The sequence below is a fragment of the Acinonyx jubatus genome, chromosome A1, assembly GCF_027475565.1.
Source record: "Acinonyx jubatus isolate Ajub_Pintada_27869175 chromosome A1, VMU_Ajub_asm_v1.0, whole genome shotgun sequence".
Classification (NCBI taxonomy): Eukaryota; Metazoa; Chordata; class Mammalia; order Carnivora; family Felidae; genus Acinonyx; species Acinonyx jubatus.
The window spans coordinates 223,197,719-223,220,442 of record NC_069380.1 but is presented as its reverse complement, the minus strand read 5'-3'; the positions used below and the strand labels follow the sequence as shown (position 1 = coordinate 223,220,442).

The window sequence follows — 22,724 nt, the reverse complement described above, 5'->3', positions numbered from 1 at the left end:
CTGTGGATGCCTGTCCTTCACATGAGTGGTTGGAAAGAGACAAATTGCATACAGGTCTCATTGTTTCTAATATTGGAAAAGATCCTAAAAATAAGGCATTTCGAACTTATTTCCTTACATCGGTGATTTTGATATTTAAGGGAGCCCACGTTTGAATTACAGACTTGGCAACTGGAAGTTAATTATTTATATCGTAACTCGTACTACATATTAACATTTTAATTATTTTTAAACAGTGAATTCAATTATTTCAAGGCACGTCTCCTCCCCACCTGGAGTATTTCTTCTGAGTTTTTATGTAATCATTTCAGAGACGGTACGTTTTATTGAGCGGAGGTTCTGCCAGATCCTTATTCCAACCTTGACTTGGGTCATGTGTGGGTGTGTGACTGTGTGTGTGGGTGTGTTAGGAGGTGTGAAGGTGATGGGGGGAAACAGTGGGTGTGGGCAAAATGTGCATCCAAAGGTCAGGGTGCTGGAAAGCAGGGCAGCCTAGGGACGCATATTCCTTTCCAGTTTGACAGGCTCACTCTGAACTCTCTTGGCGACATCTCTACCTCGTGCACCCCACACTGGGAGGGGTCTCCCATCCATTACGCCTTTTTGTGTCTAGTGAGTTGATGGAATACGAGGGTGTACGCCAATTAGAAGGGCAGACTTGCTAAATACGGAGCAGTGGTAATCTAATCTGTGTCTGTCTCTTTATCCGGTATTTTTAATGCGATGCGCTGAACAGTTCCCACAATTATTCTCCATTAAAGGTGTTGTTGACGACGACTCCTCTTCGTGATTAAACTGTCCAGGACAAACATCAACACCTGCGGGGCACAAAAAATGGGTTGTTCCTTTGACAGCAGATTGGCATTCCTGGTGTCCCTATTAATTAATCTGCTTTTCAGTCCCAGGGGGCAAGATTCTGAGCGTCCGGAACCAGATTCATAGGACTGACTGCTACCTCCCAGTGTCTTCCCCAGGACTGTGCTTGTGTAATATCAGAATTAAAAAAGTGACATACAGGATGGGAATATTGAACACTCTCGCTTCCTACAACTGCCCCCTTAACAGTGGTTGCGTGTTCCTTCTTTCATGATTTCCTGATTCCTTTTTCCCATTTATGCAAATTAGCACAGCCTTAACTCATTTGCGACAGTTTTTAAACTGGGAAAATATTCTTTCGCGTATTGGTGGGATTTGCTACGTAGGAATCACAGTGCTACCTGTAAACGTTAACTATCCTAGTACGAATCATCCAAAGGTCATTTTTAGAAAATAGAATGTAAAGCGTTTTTATTTCATATGCTTTAAAATCTACTCATCAGTGACTTCCAATGACTTACATGTTCAACTCATGTTCCAAAGGAAAGCATGACCGCCTGCCTCTTCATTTATTCTGTCACTGCTCATTAAAATGTGCCATTTCCCTCCATTAGGAGGATTAAAAGGTGGAAAATCTCCAGGTGCCGCTAGTTAGCAAACCGTTCCTAGGGAGTCAATAGCCTCATTTTTCTTTTCCTCTTTTCACTTAAAAAATACTTATCTACTGAAAGAAAACATTTCTCGCTGCAGGTGAATAGATTTCCCAGGACTTCATTAAAGCGAGTGATAGGGTCCGTGTTTAAATGATTCAGTAGATATATAAGCTTTTACAGAAAGAAAATCTAATCAAGATAGCACTCACAGGCTTCAAGACACTAATAATTAACCCAAATGACTGCCGTAGGTCTGTAAGAGGGTTATGCAAATGTGAGGCGGTGGGATTATTACTTCACAAGCAATGATGTGACGTTTTGGTGAGCTCTTACGGTTATAAGTATACAGAAGGCCCTGCCCATTTGTATGTAATACCAGTAAGTTATACGTACTATTTTTCCCCCACTCATCTTTAGCTGTTTATAAGCTCTCTGTACTGTTTCACAAGCTAGAAAACAAGCCAACATTCCTAGAGCTTGCATTCCTGGTGACAGATTATTCCATCCCAGCAAAAGAGTCCCGCTTACATCTCCCAGTAGATGTGAGGCACGAAGAGGACCAGTCCACAGCATCGCCCAAGCACCTGGGATCTGCGAACCCACAGGCACCTTGGCATCTGCCCACAGAGTTCTAAGCTCTTCCCCGTTCGTAGCATGCCTGAAAAACTACACATGGAGCAAAACGTTTGATAAAAAATATATTTAAAACAAGCAAGAAAAAATAGTCTCGGCCTTCAGGACAGCTTCCGTCATTCTTTGAACCAAGTAGGGTTAAATTATATGTATAATGATTTCAAGTACCAACTTATAAAAGATGTGGGAAATCAGAAAACAAAGAACCAGAGAGCTATTTTTTTTCAGAAAAATGTATTTGCAATTCAAATGTTCATATAAAAAGCATAAATTTTAAAAAGTTCATAGATGTGTGTTTTTAGAAGTGCTGTGGTTTCGCCATTCATTGCAATTACATTCCAAGATGTGCAGGGTGGTCTACACCACGCCGCCTTACACTTTTGTCACACAGAAGTCACTCTCATCACAACCTCCCCTGAGCTGTTATCTTCGGACAGATCTTCATGGGGCCTCATCCGGTTGAACAGGTGCAGTAACACATAGCCACACTGAAACCTGGGGGAAGTTAACTGCGTCGGGTGGACCAAGTTCCTGTTCCGCAGGGCCGTCAGTGGCAACCATAAAGTCCTGCTTGTGGAAGACTCTCCTCGGCTACTTTCTTCGATGTCTGTGGCTTTATCATAATTCAATACATCCCAGTGTAAGTTAACAGCCCGCCAGCGCTTAAACACTCTGTAAACTGCAGCTCCTTCATGGACAATGAGACCTAAAAATGGAGGCGGGGAGGGGACAAAGTCTCGTCATAATCAAAAGTCGGTGGTTTTGTATACAAGTAAGGCATTAAAGAAATAGTTCTCTGTTACTCGTTGTCATGAAAAAAGATGGTATCCTGACCACTCAACTGTCACGGCTAACGGCAAGCTACTGTCCATATTACACAGGAATAATCAATAGCCAAAGAATAAGAATACACTAACGTGCACAGAGTAAAGTTATCACGGGTATAATTAACCTGCTCCATCGTGGCTTAGAACACACCTTGGGCACTCATGTTGCCTTAAGAGAATCATTAGGCTTATTGATTCATTCATCATATATTTGCGGACTCATTGCGGGGCCAAGTAATGTGTGGAGGGCTTGGTTTCAATGGACACCTTAATTTGGGAAAGAGACAGATGTTAAAGTCAACATCATCTTCCCAGTTCCTAAAGCACTGTCTCACACCGAGGAGGTATGAGACGACTTTTTCTTCTTTTCACTCTCTTCAACTCCACAAAAATGCATTAGGCACCTACGTGAGAGTTTCATGTATATTACCTCGTCCAGTGTTCGCCAAAGCCTTAGGAAACGAGTATGAGCATGTCCCCCATTTTGCAAACAAGGAACCAGCTCAGACGCAGAGAACTGGTAGCAGTGGCACAGGGATTCAAACCCAGGCAGCCTGGCTCCAGAGACCTAGGTCTTTGCTGCTATGCAGTATATTGGATGATTATGCATTTCGGAGACACTCTCAGGAAAATAAACAAGGTAATACAAGAATCTCAGGGACCATAAACTCGTAGTCTGTAGATCGGATATGGTGCCCTGATACATGGCTCCCACTCTACCCAGATCCCACCACACCCTGCATTTTTCATACATTGGCATTTCAGCATGTGGCCCAAAGCTTTTGAACTGGTGACCCCTCACTGAAAGAAATTCCTTGGGGGAGGTCCGGTCAGATTGGGAAATGAGAAGGAGCTCTTCTCCTTCAGGAGGATGAAATTCCATTGAACGTCGGTGGAGGGATGAATGCAGAGTCTTTTTTTTTTAGGTGGAATAGGGCACATAATCACAGCATGTCAGTTGGCCACAAGCACTGTTGAATGAAAAATTGGAAAGTGAGAAGATCCTACCTCCCAGGATTTAGACCTTGAGTCTAGAGAAACTCTCAGAAATGTGAACAAGGAAGCATGTTCAAACATGTTTGTCGTGTAACTGTTTGTGTTTGAGGGGGGAAATAGCAAACAGTCTCAAAGTACATGCGGAGAAGAATGGATAAATCGTGTCGTATGGATCCAGTGGACCACGGCAACGAAACTGAAGGGAGCAAAGTCGCATACACAAACATGTATAAATCTTAAAAGAGAGGAACTCTTAAAGCCATGTGAAAAAAAAACAACATGAAAGTTTCAGAAAGAAATTACTGGGGTAGAGAAATACTACCCATTTTTACAGATTCAGATATATAGGTAAAAAGTATAAAAAGATGCATAAAAAATAATCATGAAATTCGTGACAGTGGAAAGGAAAGAAAAGAAATGAGATCCCGGAGAGGTTTCAAATAGGCTTTTTGGCTGTATCTCTAAGGTCACTTTTTTTTCACGTTTATTTATTTACTTTGTGAGAGCAGGGAGAAAGAGAGCGTGAGTGGGGGAGAGGCAGAGAGAGAGGGAGAGAGTGAATCCCGAGCAGACTCTGTTCTGTTAGCATGGAGCCCAACGCAGGGCTCGATCTCATGACCATGAGATCATGACCTGAGCTGAAGTCAAGAGTCGGATGCTTAACCAACTGAGCCACTCAGGTGCCCCTCTAAGGTCCCATTTTTTAAGCTGGGTGGTGGTGATGTTCAACATATTCTGTATACTTTTTTATGCCTAAGTCATACTTTCTAAAATTACAAAGAATTTATTAGGAAAATTTATCTAAGACGTATTGAGGCACAGAGAACTGAAGTCAGGAGACACGTAGGGAGATCACCACATTGCAGGCGAGGAGCAGAGTGGGCACAGTAAGGGACAGAGTAATACACTTGTCAAAGGAAAACAATGATAGAACTAGTAATACCAGAAGGGGAAAAATCAGCGTCTCATGTTTTCAAGCCTAGAGGAATGGGTGATTGAAAGGATGTTAGTAATCTTTCCAAAGGTACAACGAGTAAGGGTTTTGAACATGGTTTTGTTGGGGAGATTACTTCATTTTCTTTTGGCAGCTAAAACAATGGCAGGTAGGTGATGGAGATGCCCAATTTTTTAAATATCACAACTACCTAATATCCGAATTTAGGTTTTACACCACTCCCTTACCAGGACAAAAACTTCTGACACGCGTGACTTAAGAGAATTCCAAGGATGTTGGCATAGGCCACTTAAAACATGCATGTGGTTTAATCAATAAAAATAAACAAATAATAATTGTGTGACACCACCAAAATAATGAGAAGGAATGTAAACTTCTGTTAATCACAGCAACTGCAAATAACTGTTTTGATCAACTCTATTTTTCTAAGGACAAACTGTCACAACTGATCAGATATTCTGGGGAAACAGCCAGAATTAGAAGTAAAGACTACCAGATAGTAATTGATGATTCGATTATTGGCCTTCTGAAATCTCTGTGGGCAATGATTTAATTTTTCTGGTTCTATCTTTCCTCATCAAAACACAATTGCAATACCTAATCTATACATTCAGCAGGATAGTATGAAGACAAATTGAAATTCATCAATTATAATGCACTCAAATTTCCTCGAGATGGTGGCTCTAAAGACACAAAACATTATTATTAATTAAAAAGTCCATAGTGAACCTACGTGACGAGAAACATTCATTCACACTAATCACAAAACCAGTGCAGCTTGCAACAGGTTCATTCTGGAGAAGTACAGTGATGGGGGACAGCTTCACCCCAGGAAATCACTCATTTCACAGGATCTTATTCTGTTTTTTTATCGATTTCCTTTGAAAGGCCAGAAATCAGATCATTTACTAGAGCTTAACGTCACTTTCTGGGAACGCACTCCTGGTAGCCTTTTTCTAAATACATAAATCTACCCAGTGTGCAGAAATAAATCCCACAGGCCTTTCTAGTACATTCTGAATTTAGAGGGAGCTACTTGAAGTTTTCAGGAAAACACAGTCCTCTTGAATTTTCAGCTCCATGTTCTGCTTCTTCATTGCACTTCAAGTTATGAACGATGCTTAGATTTTGTTTTATTTCCTATAAGTGTTGGGAATCACTCCTTGCCCTTTAGAAGCTTAAGTTTTCTTGAAATAGGAGGAGGGCTATCCTACCCTTGAGGTCCTCTCTAATATGCATCTTTCCCTTTCTTCCTTAAATCTTCTAGACTTGTAGCAAATGCCTTTTGTACTCAAGGTAATGAGAACATATGGTACTAAGATCGTCAAAATCCAAGAGTAAAGATTCATTCAACTCTAGTCCATATGTTGAAAATCCAACTACTAAAATTCACGCTGCCATACTTTCTTACTGATGATCTTGTCTCCTCTTGTTTCACAACTGAGAAATGCACTTCCCCCAGGACCTTCACTCTCTGAGTAATACCTTAAGTTAAGCCTTAAAATGAATGTGTCATCTTGACATTTCAGGTCATGTAAGAACAGGCTTAGATTTATTTTTTTCAAGAGTCACTAGACCTGAAAGGAAAAGCAATGATAATTTCTATAAAATGTAAGTATGAAATATTTTAGGACAGTTGTTACACTATTTTTTAAATTTTTTTTTAAATGTTTTAATTTATTTTTGAGACATGAGCAGGGGAGGGAAAGAGAGAGAGGGAGACACAGAATCCGAAGCAGGCTCCAGGCTCTGAGCTGTCAGCACAGAGCCCGACACGGGGCTCAAACTCACAGACTGAGATCATGACCTGAGCCGAAGTCGGATGCTCAACCGACTGAGCCACCCAGGCGCCCCGACACTTGCTACATTATTAATAGCATGGATGTCAAGGGGTGATTCCTGAGAATTTGGGAGTTTGAGAGTTCAGAAAGTGTGTGTGTATTAAGTGTTGGTTGTTTTTGTTGTTGGTGGTGGTGGTGGTGGTTTCTTTTTGTTTATTTATTTATTTTTTATTTATTTGTTTTTTATCATTTTCCTCCCAGTAACTTTTAATTTGAGCATCCCCTTATTGATGTGAAGAGGAACATTTTTGTTAGGGAATAATATGCTTCAAAAAGAGAAAGTTCAAATGTTTCCGGTTTCACTAAAATAAAAGCAGAGGGGTGATGTGTGGGTAAAATATATCCCAAATTTGTAAGTGGTGTGTTGGTTGAATTTTTTTCCATGGTAGCAGAAAATGAATTAATTACCCAAATACATCATGGGGAAGACCATCAAGGTCCCATGTTCTCATGCTCACATGCACAAGCATGTACACATGCACACGCACACACACACGCACACGCGCGCACACACACACACACACACACACCACTTGTCCATGTTTATTGCAACACAAATGATATGTTGCAATTAACAGAGACTTGCAAAAATTATAATCAAATACAAACAAATTTTGATATTAACAATCAAACTACTGATCAAATCATTTCATTTTTTGTGTTACCTGTCTCAGCTCTTGCTCAAAGAGGTTTGGTTGATTTTCAGAACTTAAATTATCATCAAGGATCTATTTTGTGCCAAGCACTGTGCTAAGTGCTTTACGCACACGGTTTTCATTTTATCTTGGCAGTAGCTCTACAAATAGACACCACGACTGAACAACTTCATGGTTGAGGAAATTGAGACTTAAATTTAATAACTGTCCAACATCAAGACATAAGAATAAGAGCAGAGACTGGGGCTCAAATTTGTCTACATATAAACCTTGTGTACAATAGTCCTATCCATGCTAAATTTCCAATGCAAGGCGGTCTCTCAGAATGAAGATCAACTAAAAGAACCCTTGCTATGGACTCAGTGTATCCTTCCAAAATTCATACCTTGAAGCCCTAATCCCTAATCCCTATGTGGAGGTGGGACCCGTGGGAAGGTAATAAGGGCTATTTTGAGTCATGAGGGTGAGACTCTCAGGATTGGATTAATGGCCTTATATAATCTGGAAGAGACAGCAAGGAAAGGCCATGTGAGAACACATGAGAAAGACAGCCATCTGCAAACCACAGTGAGAGACCTAACCAGACACTGAATATGCTAGCACCTTGACCTTGGACTTCCCGGCCTCCAAAACTAAGAAATAAATGTCCTGTGGTATTTTGCTATAGAGGCTTGAACAGACAAAGCCAGACCTTGCAGACCTACACCATCCTCATAGAAAATATGAGTAAATTAAGTCCTGGAGACTGTGATTTGGACAAAGTTATACCATTAACTGCCATTTTTAATATCTTGTAGGTCACTGACACTGTTATATCTCTAAAAGCGCCAGTGAAACAGCCCCTTCCTCCTCTTCCCACCCACAGGAAGAAAGCTGTTGAAGACAACACTATAAGTGGTGACAGCTTCATCTGAGAAGCTGCCTCCACCTTGAGGTTTCCCAGGAAGTGAGAGGTTCTGATGAAACCACAAAGGAGCACAGGTGAAAGCCCTGTGTGCTGTCCAATCAAAACAACCTTTGGGAGAAGCTAAAGAACTTACAATGCACAGCACACATTTGGCCAGAAAAGGCTCCTGACTGTGAAAATGTCCAAGATTTTTAGACTAAATTTCACCAGTGTCCATTGCCAAGATCTCTTTCACTCTGTCTCCCTCTTTTTCTCTCTGCCCATCTCTCTCAGTGAAAGTTACACATACTCTATAAAATATAACCTATGTCATTCTGAGAAGTCAGTGGGCAACAGAAGAAGAATGGAAACTTTGGGTGGGAACTTTGGGTCCCATTTAATCCCACCTAAGAACAGTTTAGGGGCGCCTGGGTGGCGCAGTCGGTTAAGCGTCCGACTTCAGCCAGGTCACGATCTCGCGGTCCGTGGGTTCGAGCCCCGCGTCGGGCTCTGGGCTGATGGCTCAGAGCCTGGAGCCTGTTTCCGATTCTGTGTCTCCCTCTCTCTCTGCCCCTCCCTCGTTCATGCTCTGTCTCGCTCTGTCCCAAAAATAAATAAAAAACGTTGAAAAAAAAATTTAAAAAAAAAGAAAAAAAAAGAACAGTTTAGAACCAGTTTCAAAAAATGGACACATTTAAAAACATTTTTTTAATGTTTATTTTTGAGGGGGGGAGGGGCAGAAAGAGAGGGAAACACAGAATCCGAAGCAGCTCCAGGCTCTGAGCTGTCAGCACAGAGACTGACATGGGGCTCAAACTCATAGACTGAGATTATGACATGAGCCGAAGTCGGATGCTTAACCAACTGAGCCACCCAGATACTCCAAAATGGACCCATTTCTGACTCCTTAATTGCCACTACTTGAGGACCGGAGCATGGTTGTATAAGAAAGATCAACTAAATGAGACTGTGGTCCAAGATACCCTTTGATGCATAATCTTTGCTGGGATGTCATAAAATGCATTAATCTTCCTGGCTTATTTTTCCCAACCTACCCCAAATTTAAATGCTGAACATTTAATGGAAAGTTAGATATGAGTATAGAGGTCAACACTTGAACACGTAAATCATTCCCCCATTGCTGAATCTTGTTAATATGAATCTTGAAGAAATAAACATGAGTGATTACTTCTTTGCGTAACGAATGCTTTTTGTTGAACTGAACTATATGTGGAACTTAAAGAAAAAAATGCAAAAATATGAAACTTAGAGATGAAAATTGAAAGACAATACATACGGCCTCACTGAAGTCACCAGACTCACACAACAGAGCCATCAGAAATTGGTATCTTAAAAGCCAACTGGGGACTACAATGTCTTGATGATTATATACGGGGATTTTTGTGAAAGTGTATTTGCAGTGTTGCCCAAATCAGAACAAATAATATAAAGAAATATCCCACATAAAATGCACTTACATCTATAAAAAATAAGTTAATTTTTCTATTGTAAATTATATATATTACATAAATATGTATGTACATTGTATATATGTATAATATGTATATCTTATACATATATACATAAATTCAGAGAACCAAGTTGAGGATGGCAGGCTAATCACGAAAGCATAAAGTCCAGGAGCCCAAACACTCAAACTGTTGGTAATAAAATCTTCTGCGTAAGAAATGTAATGAGAATAAAAATTACTCACAAAGTTCCCACAGCATGAAAACCCTTGCAACTAGGCGCTGGCTAATTCCCAAATACTGATGATCTGACCCACCCCAACTGATGATCTGACCCACCCCAAAGCAGAGTATGTAACAGTACACATAAAGAAATGATTATTAGAATAGCGAAAACCCTACGTGATTGCTTCTCTGAGAGCACACAAAAGAAAATTCACAGTGTCTGTCCTATGACCCGCTCACTACTCTCTATGTCCTCCCGTCTGCTCAATGAACTCTGCAGTCCTCAGCCTTCACACAAAGAACACAGTGGGGCTGGATCCTCAGGGGCTCCTGGATCATCACTGATGTCGATGACATCACTGCCTGGTGGTAGAACAAGATGGCAAAGCCAAATTTCATTAAGGAGTATAATAGTTTACTAACTAGTGGGGAGTGAAGCACACTGTTTTCTGAAAGGTCTTGACATAGGTTGAATTTGCTTCCTGACCTACCACCTCTATTTCAGTTAATGACCATCCCCTGAGTCAATTAAGCTAAAACCTTGGAATCACCTAGACTCCTCTATGCACTAAATTCTGCTAGTTCTATCTTCTTAGCAAATCCGAGATAAACCCATAAGACAGAGAATTCTCCAGAAGGATCATGCTCCTACATTTTCACAATGAACTATTATTAAATATGCTTCCTGATCCATATTCTCTCATAATTTCTTCTCTGGCCCACTCGGAATTAATCCTTCCCTCCTACCTTCTGCCATTCCACACAGGAAATACCTGCCCTGTTTTACCTATTACTGGTACTGGAATAATTTGTTTATATGCGTGTGACTTCAATCAGCTGTGTGATCTCTGAGAACAGAGACCTTACTCTTACTTCAATGCTTGAAACATAGTAGAAACTCAATACATCTTTGCGAAATGGGAGGGGATGAGAAAGAGGTGAGCAGGCATCCCTAGAACGTAAAGGGGAACAAGGGTCAATTTAAGTCTAGTCATGAAAGTGCCACTAAAACAGTGTTCTTTAAACTGGTAGAGTTATGGGGCACCTGGGTGGCTCAGTCGGTTAAGCGTCCGACTCTTGGTTAGGGCTCAGGTCATGATCTCAGGGTTTCATGAGTTCAAACCCTGAGTAGGGCTCTGAGCTGACAGCATGGAGCCTGCTTGGGATTCCCTATCTCTCCCATTCTCTCTGCCCCTCTCCCACTCTTGCGAGCTGTCTCCGTCTCTCTCAAAATAAATAAAAAAAAAAATTAAAAATAAAACAAAATAGCAGAGTAATATCTTAAGATACCACACTGAGACATGCACTCTAAGACTAGAGATGAAAAAAGTTTAGGAATCGGGGCCCACGTTCCATACATACTTGAGCATATGTACGGGTACACACACACACACACACACACACACACACGGCCTGGCAGGGGGTAGAAGAGTTAAATTCTTCACTGGGACTCATTTTCAGTCCAAGTAAATTGTAGCCAACTCCCCCAAGGTCTTGTTGACCTGGTCATCAAACATCTTCCTGAATCAAACAATCATGAACCCAGCTGGTCATAAAATGACCACGCTCGGGCTGAAAGCCTAAGCGACTTACATGCATTTGTCTCTGCTATTTCCAGGCAAAACAGGGAGACTAAAAGAGATGCTCCCCATTCATCTGACCACTTGCTGTTCTAAGAAGCCAATCCATCAACGAATGATCTTAATGATTTCTCTTATTTCTTAGTAAATAAGAAACTCCTGATCTTTCAATCTTTACTAGTCCTGCCTCTCGAATCCACCTTTGGCATAGTCACAGAACATTCCTCAAAAGCTGCAAACTTTCTTACATGTTATAAAATACATGATATGTTATTTTTTTTAATTTTTAACGTTGATTATTAACTTTTGAGAGAGAGAAACAGACAGAGTGTGAGCAGGGGAAGGGCAGAGAGAGAGGGAGACAAAGAATCTGAGGAAGGCTCCAGACTCTGAGCCATCAGCACAGAGCCCACCGCCTGCATTGAATTCATGAACCATGAGATCATGACCTGAGCACAAGTCAGATGCTTAATTGACTGAGCCACCCACACACCTCGATAAGTTAATTTTTTTAAAGGATTAAAAGAATTCACTGGAGAGAAGAATTGTTATATCATCTAAGCTTCTACCCAAAAGTGCTTGAGAAAAAAGTCACCTAATGAATACGGTTATTTCAATAAAAGAAATAAAAGAATTAGTCCAATGTCCTTATAGATGACAAAGGTATCCTAGAGCCCTCCTAAAACTGGAAGCATGGATTTCAGCCGAACACAACTTCAAGTCTGCCTTCAAATCATGAAACGATGAAACACCTTGTAGCAAACGGGTAACATCATGTGTCATGGGATCAGCAGTGGACAAACGCAGTCACTGAATTTCAAAATTAGAAAATACTGGGTATGATTTAATCTAGCCCTTTTGCTTTGGGGGATGAGGGCTCTGAGTCTCACAGAAGTGACATGGTTTGCCCAAGTGTCCACAGTTAGTTAGTGCTGGAGCCCAGAACCAGAGCCAGACCTTTGTTGGCTGGTCCAGTGTGCTTGCTCTGTAAGAACTCAGACCCCAGGAACCATCCTTGGCCAGAGCTAGTCCACACTGGTGCCTCTTTGGCCCAAGGGATATGATACTATGAAGTAGATAGAATCAAAATCTCTTCAATAACACCAGAGCCTAGGATGGTTAAGTTCTCCTCTGGTCTGTATCTTAAAGGGCACACGACAGCATTGGGAAGGATTACAGTGACCTTCACAATTTATGAAAGTAACTCCACAAACCCCAGTGTAATAGTATTGTGTTAAAAGTCCTACCAATGTCCATTTGCTGTGTTAAAGCTTTTAGAGTTAGAAATCTACTTTGGTAGATTTCCATTTGTTTCCCACACTCTAAGATATGGACTAAAAACAATTCTGGGTGCCTGGGTGGCTCAATTGGTTGAGCATCCGACTCTTTTGTTTTGTTTTGTTTTAAGGTTTATTCATTTTTCAGAGACAGAGAGAGTGCGTGAGCGGGGGAGGGGCAGAGAGAGAGGGAGACACAGAATCCAAAACGGGCTCCAGGCTCTGAGCTGTCAGCACAGAGCCCGACGCTGGGCCCAAACTCACGGACGCCGAGATCATGACCTGAGCCGAAGTCAGACGCCTAACCGACTGAGCCACCCAGGCGCCCTGAGCATCTGACTCTTGATTCCAGCTCAGGTCATGATCCCATGGTTGTGGGATAGAGTCCCCGAGTCAGGCTCCGCACTAAGCAAGGAGCCTGCTTGAGATTCTCTCTGTCTCTGTCTCTGTCTCTGTCTCTCTCAAAATTTTAAAAATTAAGAACAATTTAAAAACACAGTTCTTAGAAGGAGACTATTGGTGGAGACTGTTTTCCTGGTCGCAAGTAGAAACAAACACAGCTAATTTTCCTTCTTTGCCAATGGACAAACTGTCTACCGCAAACTCACAGAACACAAGTTTATTAATCTCTAGAGTAGATCATATATGTATTGGTTGTTCTATTTCTCAGGGTGAGAATAAGACTTAAAAAGATCTAAATCGAAATACCTAGTTACAACCCCATTTATCGTTGTGACTTGTCATAGGCTATCTCATCTTTGTTGGCTTTGTTTTTCATTTCTCTTAAATCATACAGGCAGTGGGTAAAAATTCCAAACAGAAGCTACCACCTAAATAAACATAAATAAACTTTCTAAGTCTTTGATGTCATTCACACATCAGTAAGATTTTTGTAATTGAAAATATTAATGGGATTTTTAACCTGAATATAAAAAATGCTCAGACCTTAGCTTTCCTTAATATTCTATTCTGTGATCTAGCAACAAAATCCAAGGGTTAGAGGGGATTCTTTACGTACATAATTCTTATCAGGCAATTGTTTCACTCAGATCAGTCAAAAGAAAGAGATCGCTTTTGGTATGCTGTATTAAATATTTCCCATTCTCCACTGTTTCTGTATGTTCTGTCTGGGTCCATTAATTTAGAATAAATGAGTAAAGACTTCACAAAATAGCTACATTACTTTGGGCTTTTAGGGAAAATTTTTCTCCATGTCTGATCTAAAATCAGATCCCCCATACCTCAAATAAATATTTATTCCTGTTGTTATGCCTTAGGTGTTTGAGACAGCAACTCAATGTGGTTTCACTTCATGAATAAACAACAACATTTTGTAAATTAGCTATTCAAGCTCAGCATATAAGACGGGGTACCGACTAAATAATAAATAGAATTGACCGGACCACATAAATATTCTTACACAGGCTCTGGGAGCGACAAGGTCTGGATTCCAATGTCGGGTCCCTCTTCCAATCCGGGTGACCTTGGCAGAACTACTTAATGGCGCCTTAAGTTTTCTCATCTCTGAGATGATATAGTGGCAGTACCTACACTTAGTGGAGCAATGTGGGGATTAAGAGTGACATTTGAGGAAAAGTACCTGGATTAGAAAACATAATCTTACCTATTATTGGAGATCATGGTTTTTAAAACCTTATTTCTACCTATTTGGAGGCCCCTGAAAACACATACGGGCTTCGTCTCTATGCTCATCTCTGTGGTTCCTCATGACCCAAGTTTGTCTCCTGCTCCCTGTCAGCAAACCCATAGTCCCCAACCTGCCGTGATGTGCACATCATCTAGAAGAATCTTCATGTTCGCATTTCTCTTCAGTAAATAAGGTTCTTTGCTGCAAAACAGTCCTAAGTCAAGAGATCCCTAAAGAGGCGGGTGTCAGTTCTGAGGAACAATCTCCAGGTTTTTAGGTTAGAGGGCCTGCCTCTTAGTGTCCTGGGTCCCATTTCCACGCAGTCTAGTCTGATCTGTCCTCCCAGGAAAACTTCCTGTTCCCACGCCGAGGTGACCCTATCTCACACTGGCCTAGGGACACACTCAGATTTCTCTACGGTTGCTGCAGCCATGCGTGAGCCTCGTTGTATTTAAAGTCCCACAACTACTCTTCGGGAGAACAGTAAAGTCACACAAAAGAAAGAGTCAAGTTGCACAAAACACACGTATGGCCACGTGAGCCTATGGTGCGTCCACAGGAGATTTCCTCTCCTGGCCCCTCAGCTGCTCTCAACAATCACAGATGATCTGTCCCCTGGCTCCTGGCTCCCTAAGCCCCCTCAACACACAGGACTCCAGGCCCATGTGGATGACCTGACCTAATGTACATGCCCCTTGCCCTCTGCTGCCCCTCCTTCACTCCAGCCTGGGGCCCTTCCCTTCCAGAAACCATTCCAACTGCTAGCTTTGAAACTCTCCCACCCAGTGCAGACAACCACCCTCCAGGGCTTCTTACCCACTTTCTTCATCTCAATGCAGCCTCTTCTACCTCCTGAAGACCCCCCCGCACCGATCTGCTACTTCTTTCTGGCTTTGTTTCCTCCCCCAGTACTGAGAAAGCACACCCCACCCCATAATCACTCTCCCAGCACGGGGAGAGTGGGGGGAGGGCAGTGAAAAGGTAAGGTCGACATTGCTGCTTCCTCTCTCTGCAACTCTGCATTACAAACCCCCTCTGAGCCCAGCCTCATAGTTCACCTCTCTGCACCTGCTCCTCATCCTTACTGGGTAAAAATACAGAGCCACATGGCTGTGCAGACTGGGGGCACCTTGCTCCAGCCTCTGGGGGGGGAGGTGCTCCATCATACCCAGTGGTCCTTAATGCTCCAAAGCCCTCCACCGCCGAACTTCATTTCTAAAGCTCCCCTCAGACTCTTCCCCATGCTGCCTCTTCTCCGTCTCAGCAGATTGTCTCATATCCCTCTGCCTGATTTGCATGTCTCTGTGTTCCTCAAACTGCTGCTCTTCTCGCCCAGATCACCTTCCCTTGCAGCCAGTGGCTTCAAGTACCAGATACAAATCTCCAGCTCAAATTTCTATCCTGAGCTCCAGACCGCTATACGCAGCCACTGCCTGGCCCTATCCACTCGATTCCTCAGAAATTCTGCAAAAAGAAAATGTTCAAACAGCACCTATCCTCTTTCTCTCCAATCTACCAATCAGCCTCTGTGAATCACACCTGATGGTCCCTCTCCCTTACCCATGACCTCCACCCCTGCCTCCACTGATCTGATCCCCGTTATCTGGAGATTAACCTCTTTGAGTTCCGGCAGCTGCCTATCTGCCCTGATGTCGGCCTAATCCTTTGCCTGGATTATTATCTTCTTGCCTTCCCAGCATGCCCACCACACTCCCCTGACCCCTTTAACGTCCCCTGCTACCAAGGCTCTTTCTTCACTGTCAAGCTGACCAGTCACAGGCGGCAGACCACCCTCCAGGGGCTCCCTGAGCTTTCACGGTTCCGTCCCAAATCCATGCTCCAGCCACAGGGTCCTGCTAGATGATCACACCTTATTTCCTCACTGCTACTCCCCAGCAAGCGTCTTTTGCTCTTGTCACACCAAATTACACAGGAGTCCTCCAAAATACATGTTTTCATGTATTGACAGGTTCAGGCAGCTGCCTCTCTCTGGCCCCCTTCGTGCTCTTCTTTAGACTTGAACTCAAGATTTCTTCCTCCCCACAGACTTTGCTTCCTCTAAGTATGGTTAACCAACATTCTCCCACCTACTCTCACATGTATTTGTCTCCTGACACTTTTCGTGTTGCATTTTAATTGCTTAGCTCCCTGGCCCTCTCCAGCAGCTGCAGAGCAGGGAGCGTGTCAGGCTGCATAAAGCTCTTCTGGAAAGGGCCAGACAGTGAATACTTTAGGCTATGTGAACATTATGGTCTCTCAATGACGAAGTTGTAACTACTCATTGATGGCACATAAATGAATGGGTATGTCTGTATTCCAATAAAGCTTTACTTACAGGCACTGAAATTTATATTTGATGTAATTTTCATATGCCACAAAATAATAACCTCCTCTAAATATTTTTTAAATCATTTCAAAAGGTAAAGCCCATTGTTAGATCATGGGCTGTTCAAAAACAGGCAGCAGACCCATGCTATTAATATCGCTATCCTGCACTCCAGGCTTACAACGACACAGTCAACACTTAGCAAATGTTGGCTCAATAGATGACGGGGACCCATTTGGCTAAATGGCCTCCAGATGAGAGAGATGGCTAAGAGCGTCATATTTTCTCTGGAGGAAACAGAAGTCAACAAGATCAGCATATTTGGTCTGTTGCTTTGCTAACTATGTCAATGTTTGCCCCGGAGAGCTTGAACTTTACAAGGGCAAAGGACAGGAAGGCAAGGCGTTGTAACGTCTTCTCTCCCTGAGGAAGCCTAAAGAGTTAATTCGCTTTGAGAGTCCATTGCAAGCGCAGCATTGAAGGGCAAGTGCCAAAAAACAAGTTCCCTTCTATTTTATTTCCTGGGGTTTTAAAGGCAGCAATATCTCTGATAACCAACTACGATAATAATCTTTAGAGAAATTGGTAAACATTAGTATGATTAAGGCATAGAAAAGCCTTTAATTTGTACCTCCAGAGTAAAATGCTAATAATGGCATACTTTTCAAAGCATATAAATGATAAAGAGTTGGTTTTCCTCTAACAATTTTGAATTACAAAGCACCACTCTGCCTCTCTGAGCGGCCTCAGAGGTCAGAAAGCGAAGGATCAGATAGGAGGCTGGGACTGGTGTGGGAGGATGCACTCCTGTTCGAGACTCTTTCGCGACAAAGTTGCGGCATTTCCTAGCGCATGATGCCTAAGACATTCTGTATTCGGGAAATAACATCAATACTTGTAAAAGATTCTACTCTGTTTAAGAAATGATTCCCATCAAGCTAGCAGCTCGTGCAAATCTGGTAGTGGTCCTGGCTGCAGCAGCCGACCTCAGAACCCAGCCCTCTGCCCGGGAGGAAGTTTGACGGGAAACCCAGAGGGGCTCCGGGCAAGAGCAGAGGGAGGCTTCTGTCCTCCCTGCATCAGCAGCTGGGCCAAGTTTCGTAAGTAGCCAAATTGTGGCACCAGAGGGGTACCGATCCCCCGTCAGATCACAGATCAGGGAATGGAAGCATGTCTTGAGAGCGGAGGTGGCTGATAGTCCTTTCCTGTCTTGGAGGGAAAATTGAAAATTGTGATAGGAAGATTAAAAAAGGAAGTACCGGGCTAGTCAACCTTCCTGGTTATTCTGCCCAACAGTGTTTAAGTTGAGCTGCTTTTTTTCACATGCCTTATGATTCGCGCAGATGCTTCCACATTGGTGCTTCCTAGGAAACTCTGGGAGAGGAGAGTGGTGTCGCCCTCCTACACTCTGCCTTCCGCAGCCTAAAGCTCTGCCCGTAGCTCTGAAACAGCCTCTGCGGGCCCACTTCGTGCTGAGGACCTACTGACGTTCAAAGCTCTGTTCTCTGGAATGATTCTGGTGGCTCAGATCCCAGACTCCGTGGTGGTGGTGGTGGTGGTGGTGACAGGGGTGTAGTGCCATGAACGGCTGGATGTGGGCTCCCGGTGTTTTGTGATTTAAAAAAAAAAAAAAAATCAACATATATTTGGAGTCTCAGGATCAAACTTACTGACAATTTTGAATGGGGTGGAGCTGCCCTGCTGGTGTGGCCCTGAGAAGAGGCGTGGGGCCTGTGGGTGGCTGACAGCTATTCGCCCCCATTTCTCATAGAAGAGGCCCCCAGAACCACACTGGATTCTGCCATCCTGGCTCTCCTACTCTAGCGGGCATCCTTCACCCCTCTGCGCAGGACAGAACCGACACAGGCCCTGAAGAATGCTGGTGAACGAGACTGTCCTCTTGGCAATTTGACGTTTCTCACTCGAAACTATTTGATAGATTTTATATTTATCCATAAATATTTTGCCTCTCTGCAGTGAGCCAAGGGCTGCACATTTTACAAACTTTGCCCAAATTTCTTTTTCAAACTCACTCATCTATACGGTTGATGACCCTGTGTGACAATCTAGGAATTGAAGGCTCCCCTGTTGTCTCCTATTTTTTTTTCTGCTCCACATCATGGCATATTCCACCTTCCAATGCTAATTTCTTTCAAACTCTTTAAGTAAATATATGTTTTTCACCTAAAATGCTTTAAGAACTTCTGAATCATGCTGTGAAGTGCCAGAGAGCATGGGAAATTTTAAACAAGAGATCGTCCAATAGTCATTTATATTTTGCTTGGAATGCATTCGAATTTTTCTTCCTTAGTTGATTTACTTTCTTAATCACGCTTTGCTTATGCTAATTGGTTTATATTTGTTGAAAACAAGCCACAGGAAGAAAGAAAATCTAAAAGCCTCATTTTAGAAAGAAACAACCCTGGCATGAAATACACAACTGGCAGGGCACCTGGGTGGCTCAGTTAAGTGTCCGACTTCAGCTCAGGTCATGATCTCGCAGTCCGGGAGTTTGTGCCCTGAGTCGGGCTCTGTGCTGATAGCTGGGAGCCTGGAGACTGCTTTGGATTCTTTGCCTACCTCTCTCTCTCTCTCTCTCTCTCTCTGCCCCACCCCCCCCCCCCCATGGTGCTCTGTCGCTCTCTCTCAGAAATAAATATTAAAAAAAAATTTGAAATAGACAACTGGCCATCCTCAATGGGGAGAACTCATTTGTGGTAACCAAGAGTTTGATTATCCTGAAATTCTTGGTTAAAAGTCTTCACTTTTCCTCATACAATATCACAGAATTAGAAAATGTACGTTTTAAGTTTCATGTCAATGAAAGGTTCAACGATGTGTTACTTTTAGCTGCTCTGCTGGGGAAAAAAAAATAGCACTGTGAAGCAGTATGGAAAGTAAGACAGAAATGTTACCTTAGCTTTTAAAAATGTGTCTCATGTCTCCGATATAATCAAGGACCTAAGAATATGTGGTATTTACTTGTTTGAAGTTCTATAATGAAATGTGAATACATTACCACTGGTAACTCTATATCGTTTTCTTGTGTGTGCCCAAGAACCTTTAACTAGACAGATCATCAACTGTGAAAAACAAATTTTTTAAAAGGGCTATAATAATAACTACAAGAATTCATATGTATTTAAAAAAAAATAATTAGGTTTCAAACAGAGTGAAATAAAACCTCACATTGGAGGATATGAAATTTCTGCAGAAGGAGCATTTTTCAGCACTGACTATATAATTGGTAGATTAAGGAGAAGATATTTTGATCTGATCCTCGTTCAAGTGTATAGCAGGTTATTTTTAAAAATGCCCTAATCTCTGCAGTTTTCAAAAGCAGGACAAGAAAAACCACCGTACTATACTTTATATCATTATTTCAAAGAGCTCTGAGAGGGATTTTTAGTTCCTGGTGGGTACATGTGTGTTTCCTCCACTCTGGATGTCTGTGCTTTAATTTGTTTATTTAATAGAGTAATACGGAAAACAAGCAATAACAGAGTCAGTACTTTAGCCACAGACCCAAGTGATAGAGGGAGGCAATTTTCCTTAAAGCAATTTCTGGGAGCACTTTCTGCATGAAAAAAAGAGACAGACTGAGAAGTGAAACTCCTTGAGTGTTAATGGTATCATCAATAGAACTGTTCTCGAGAGGCAGCGATCTTTGACCTCGATCCCATCTTGTGATTTCATTTTCAGAAAGACGAGGTGGGAGTAATCACAGGGCAGAGCTAGTCTATGTTCCCGCCCACCGCATCCCAAAAGACGCCACGCAGGACAGGCTGCATTAAGAGCACGGGTCCGTGTGGCCATTCTTATTTTCTTAGGTAAAACCGCCCCACAAACCTAAATAGTTACAAGAGACTTTAAGGAAAGCACTCTAATGGTATTAAATATAGCTCAAACTACCAATGAAAATGTCAAAAAATGGATATCCATTTTTGGCAAGGCGTGGGAAGATGGGAATTCTCATATATCTGGGGTGAGTGCAATATAAGTCAAATTTAGAGAGCCAAGATTAGAGAGCCGAAACGGGGCATGTGCTTACTACTCAACCCAGACTTTGCATTTCTTGGAATCCTGCCCTCAGAAATACCGCTAGGCAGCACTGTGTCTAAGGACAAAAATTGGTAACAACTTGAATATCCGTCAGTAGAAGAAGTTAAGTAAACGGCTGTACATCCATTCTAATGGGGAAAGATCTCTAGGTCATGGTGCTGCATGAAAATGACTATGTTTTGAACAATAAGAATAGTATGATCCCACTTATATTAAAACACCTATGTGTCTATGTACCCATACACATGTTAACCTAATGAAAAAGATCTGGTGGATATACACCAAAATGTTGGGGGAGGGGGACCTTTCTGCAAAGGGAATGACATAACAGAGCAGTGGGAGTGAAGTCTTTTTTTTTAAACTTTATATATTCATAAAATGGGTTTATTTGAATATGTATATGTTTATACTATGTGGACAATTAAGAGATTTTTTTAAAAGAACAAAGTGATCCACGTTCTTAAATTTTTTTAAATGTTTTATTATCCATAGATGAGAGAGAGGGAGACAGGGTGCGAGCAGGGGAGGGGCAGAGAGAGAGGGGGAGACACAGAATTTGAAGCAGGCTCCAAGCTGTCAGCACAGACAGAGTCTGACACAGGGCTCGAACCCAAGAACCGTGAGGTCATGACCTGAGCCAGAGTCGGATGCTTGACCGACTGAGCCACCCAGGCGCCGCTTAAATTTTGTGGCCATAACCAGCCCCTTCCATTGGTATCTCAAGGAAGCTCAAAACATATTCCAGACATGGATTCGGCACTAATTTAGAGTGTTAATGAAATTAAGCATAAGCACTGCTATCCCGAGTTCAGGAATCCCACTAACTGGGTTCTAGTTTCATTTTATTGCTTTGACAGAAAATTGAACTCACCTCATCAGGTTCTACCAGACACTCAAATGACGTGGTAACTACTGCCCTCACTTTTTGGATGCAAGTTCATCAAATGACTCCCTTTCCTCATGGCTGACTCTGGGTCACTACTGAATGCATTCCTCTTACGGAACAAGCTTCCTCTGAATCAGTCAACGGAAGCCATAGCCTTTTAATTTCTCAATGTGCAGAGTATGGACTTAAGAACCAAATCCTGAGCCCAAAGCCTTCCATCATGCATTTGCTTTTCATTTCTGGGTTTCATAACCTTCCTTTGCCCACCGTGCAAATCTTCTTAGGGGGGAGCCAACACAAACGAGCTTGCTTTGACTATTGTCCCTAACTTACTGTCCCAGGCTAAAACATCTCAGTGATTTAAATCCTTTATATTAGTTTTCCTGGTACACAATTACAGTTGGAATGTCAAATAGTTAAAAGAGCTCCCCCTGTATGATATAAAGTTACCGTTTTGTAATTCGATTTCCTTAAGACACATTTCCCTTTTATGGTTCTCCCTCGACCTCTCGACCACCACCCTCTGACCTTTAATATCTCCTCTTAACGATCTTCAACTCATTCTTACTTTCTCCATCTCTCTTGGCACACGGCCACTTTGTGATTTAGTAAATACAACCTGGTTATATAGGCGATGCGGATTGTGTTCATCGAACCCTTACACATTCAAGTTGAATCATCATCTAGGATCGGTACTGTCCAATATAATAGCCACCAGCCACATGTGGCTATTTATTTAAATTTAAGTCAATTTAAATAAAATTGACTTTAAAATTCTGTTTCTCTTTCTCACGAACCACATTTCAAGCGTTCAAGAGCCAAACGTAGCTAGGGTTGGTGGTCCTGGACAACAGATACACTGCAGTAAATTCTACTGGACAGCCCTAATCCAGGCATTTCAATGACAATGGCACCTAGAACCCAGGGAGAATTCAAAACTTTAATAGCAAGAAAAAACTGAATCTCGGAAAAGCAGAAAATGTATCAA

At 42.2% G+C, this 22,724-nt stretch overlaps 1 protein-coding gene across 1 annotated transcript in view; it reads right to left on the bottom strand.

Moving 5' to 3' along the window:
* Window positions 1-2,154: 2,154 nt before the first annotated feature.
* The window catches only part of MARCHF11 (membrane associated ring-CH-type finger 11), a 103,468-nt gene continuing 82,898 nt past the window's right edge, over window positions 2,155-22,724 (bottom strand). Inside the window, exon 4 of the mRNA XM_027074479.2 lies at window positions 2,155-2,808. Coding sequence (XP_026930280.1) covers window positions 2,486-2,808 — 323 coding nt within the window. The 3' untranslated portion in view covers window positions 2,155-2,485. The remainder of the gene's footprint in view (window positions 2,809-22,724) is intronic.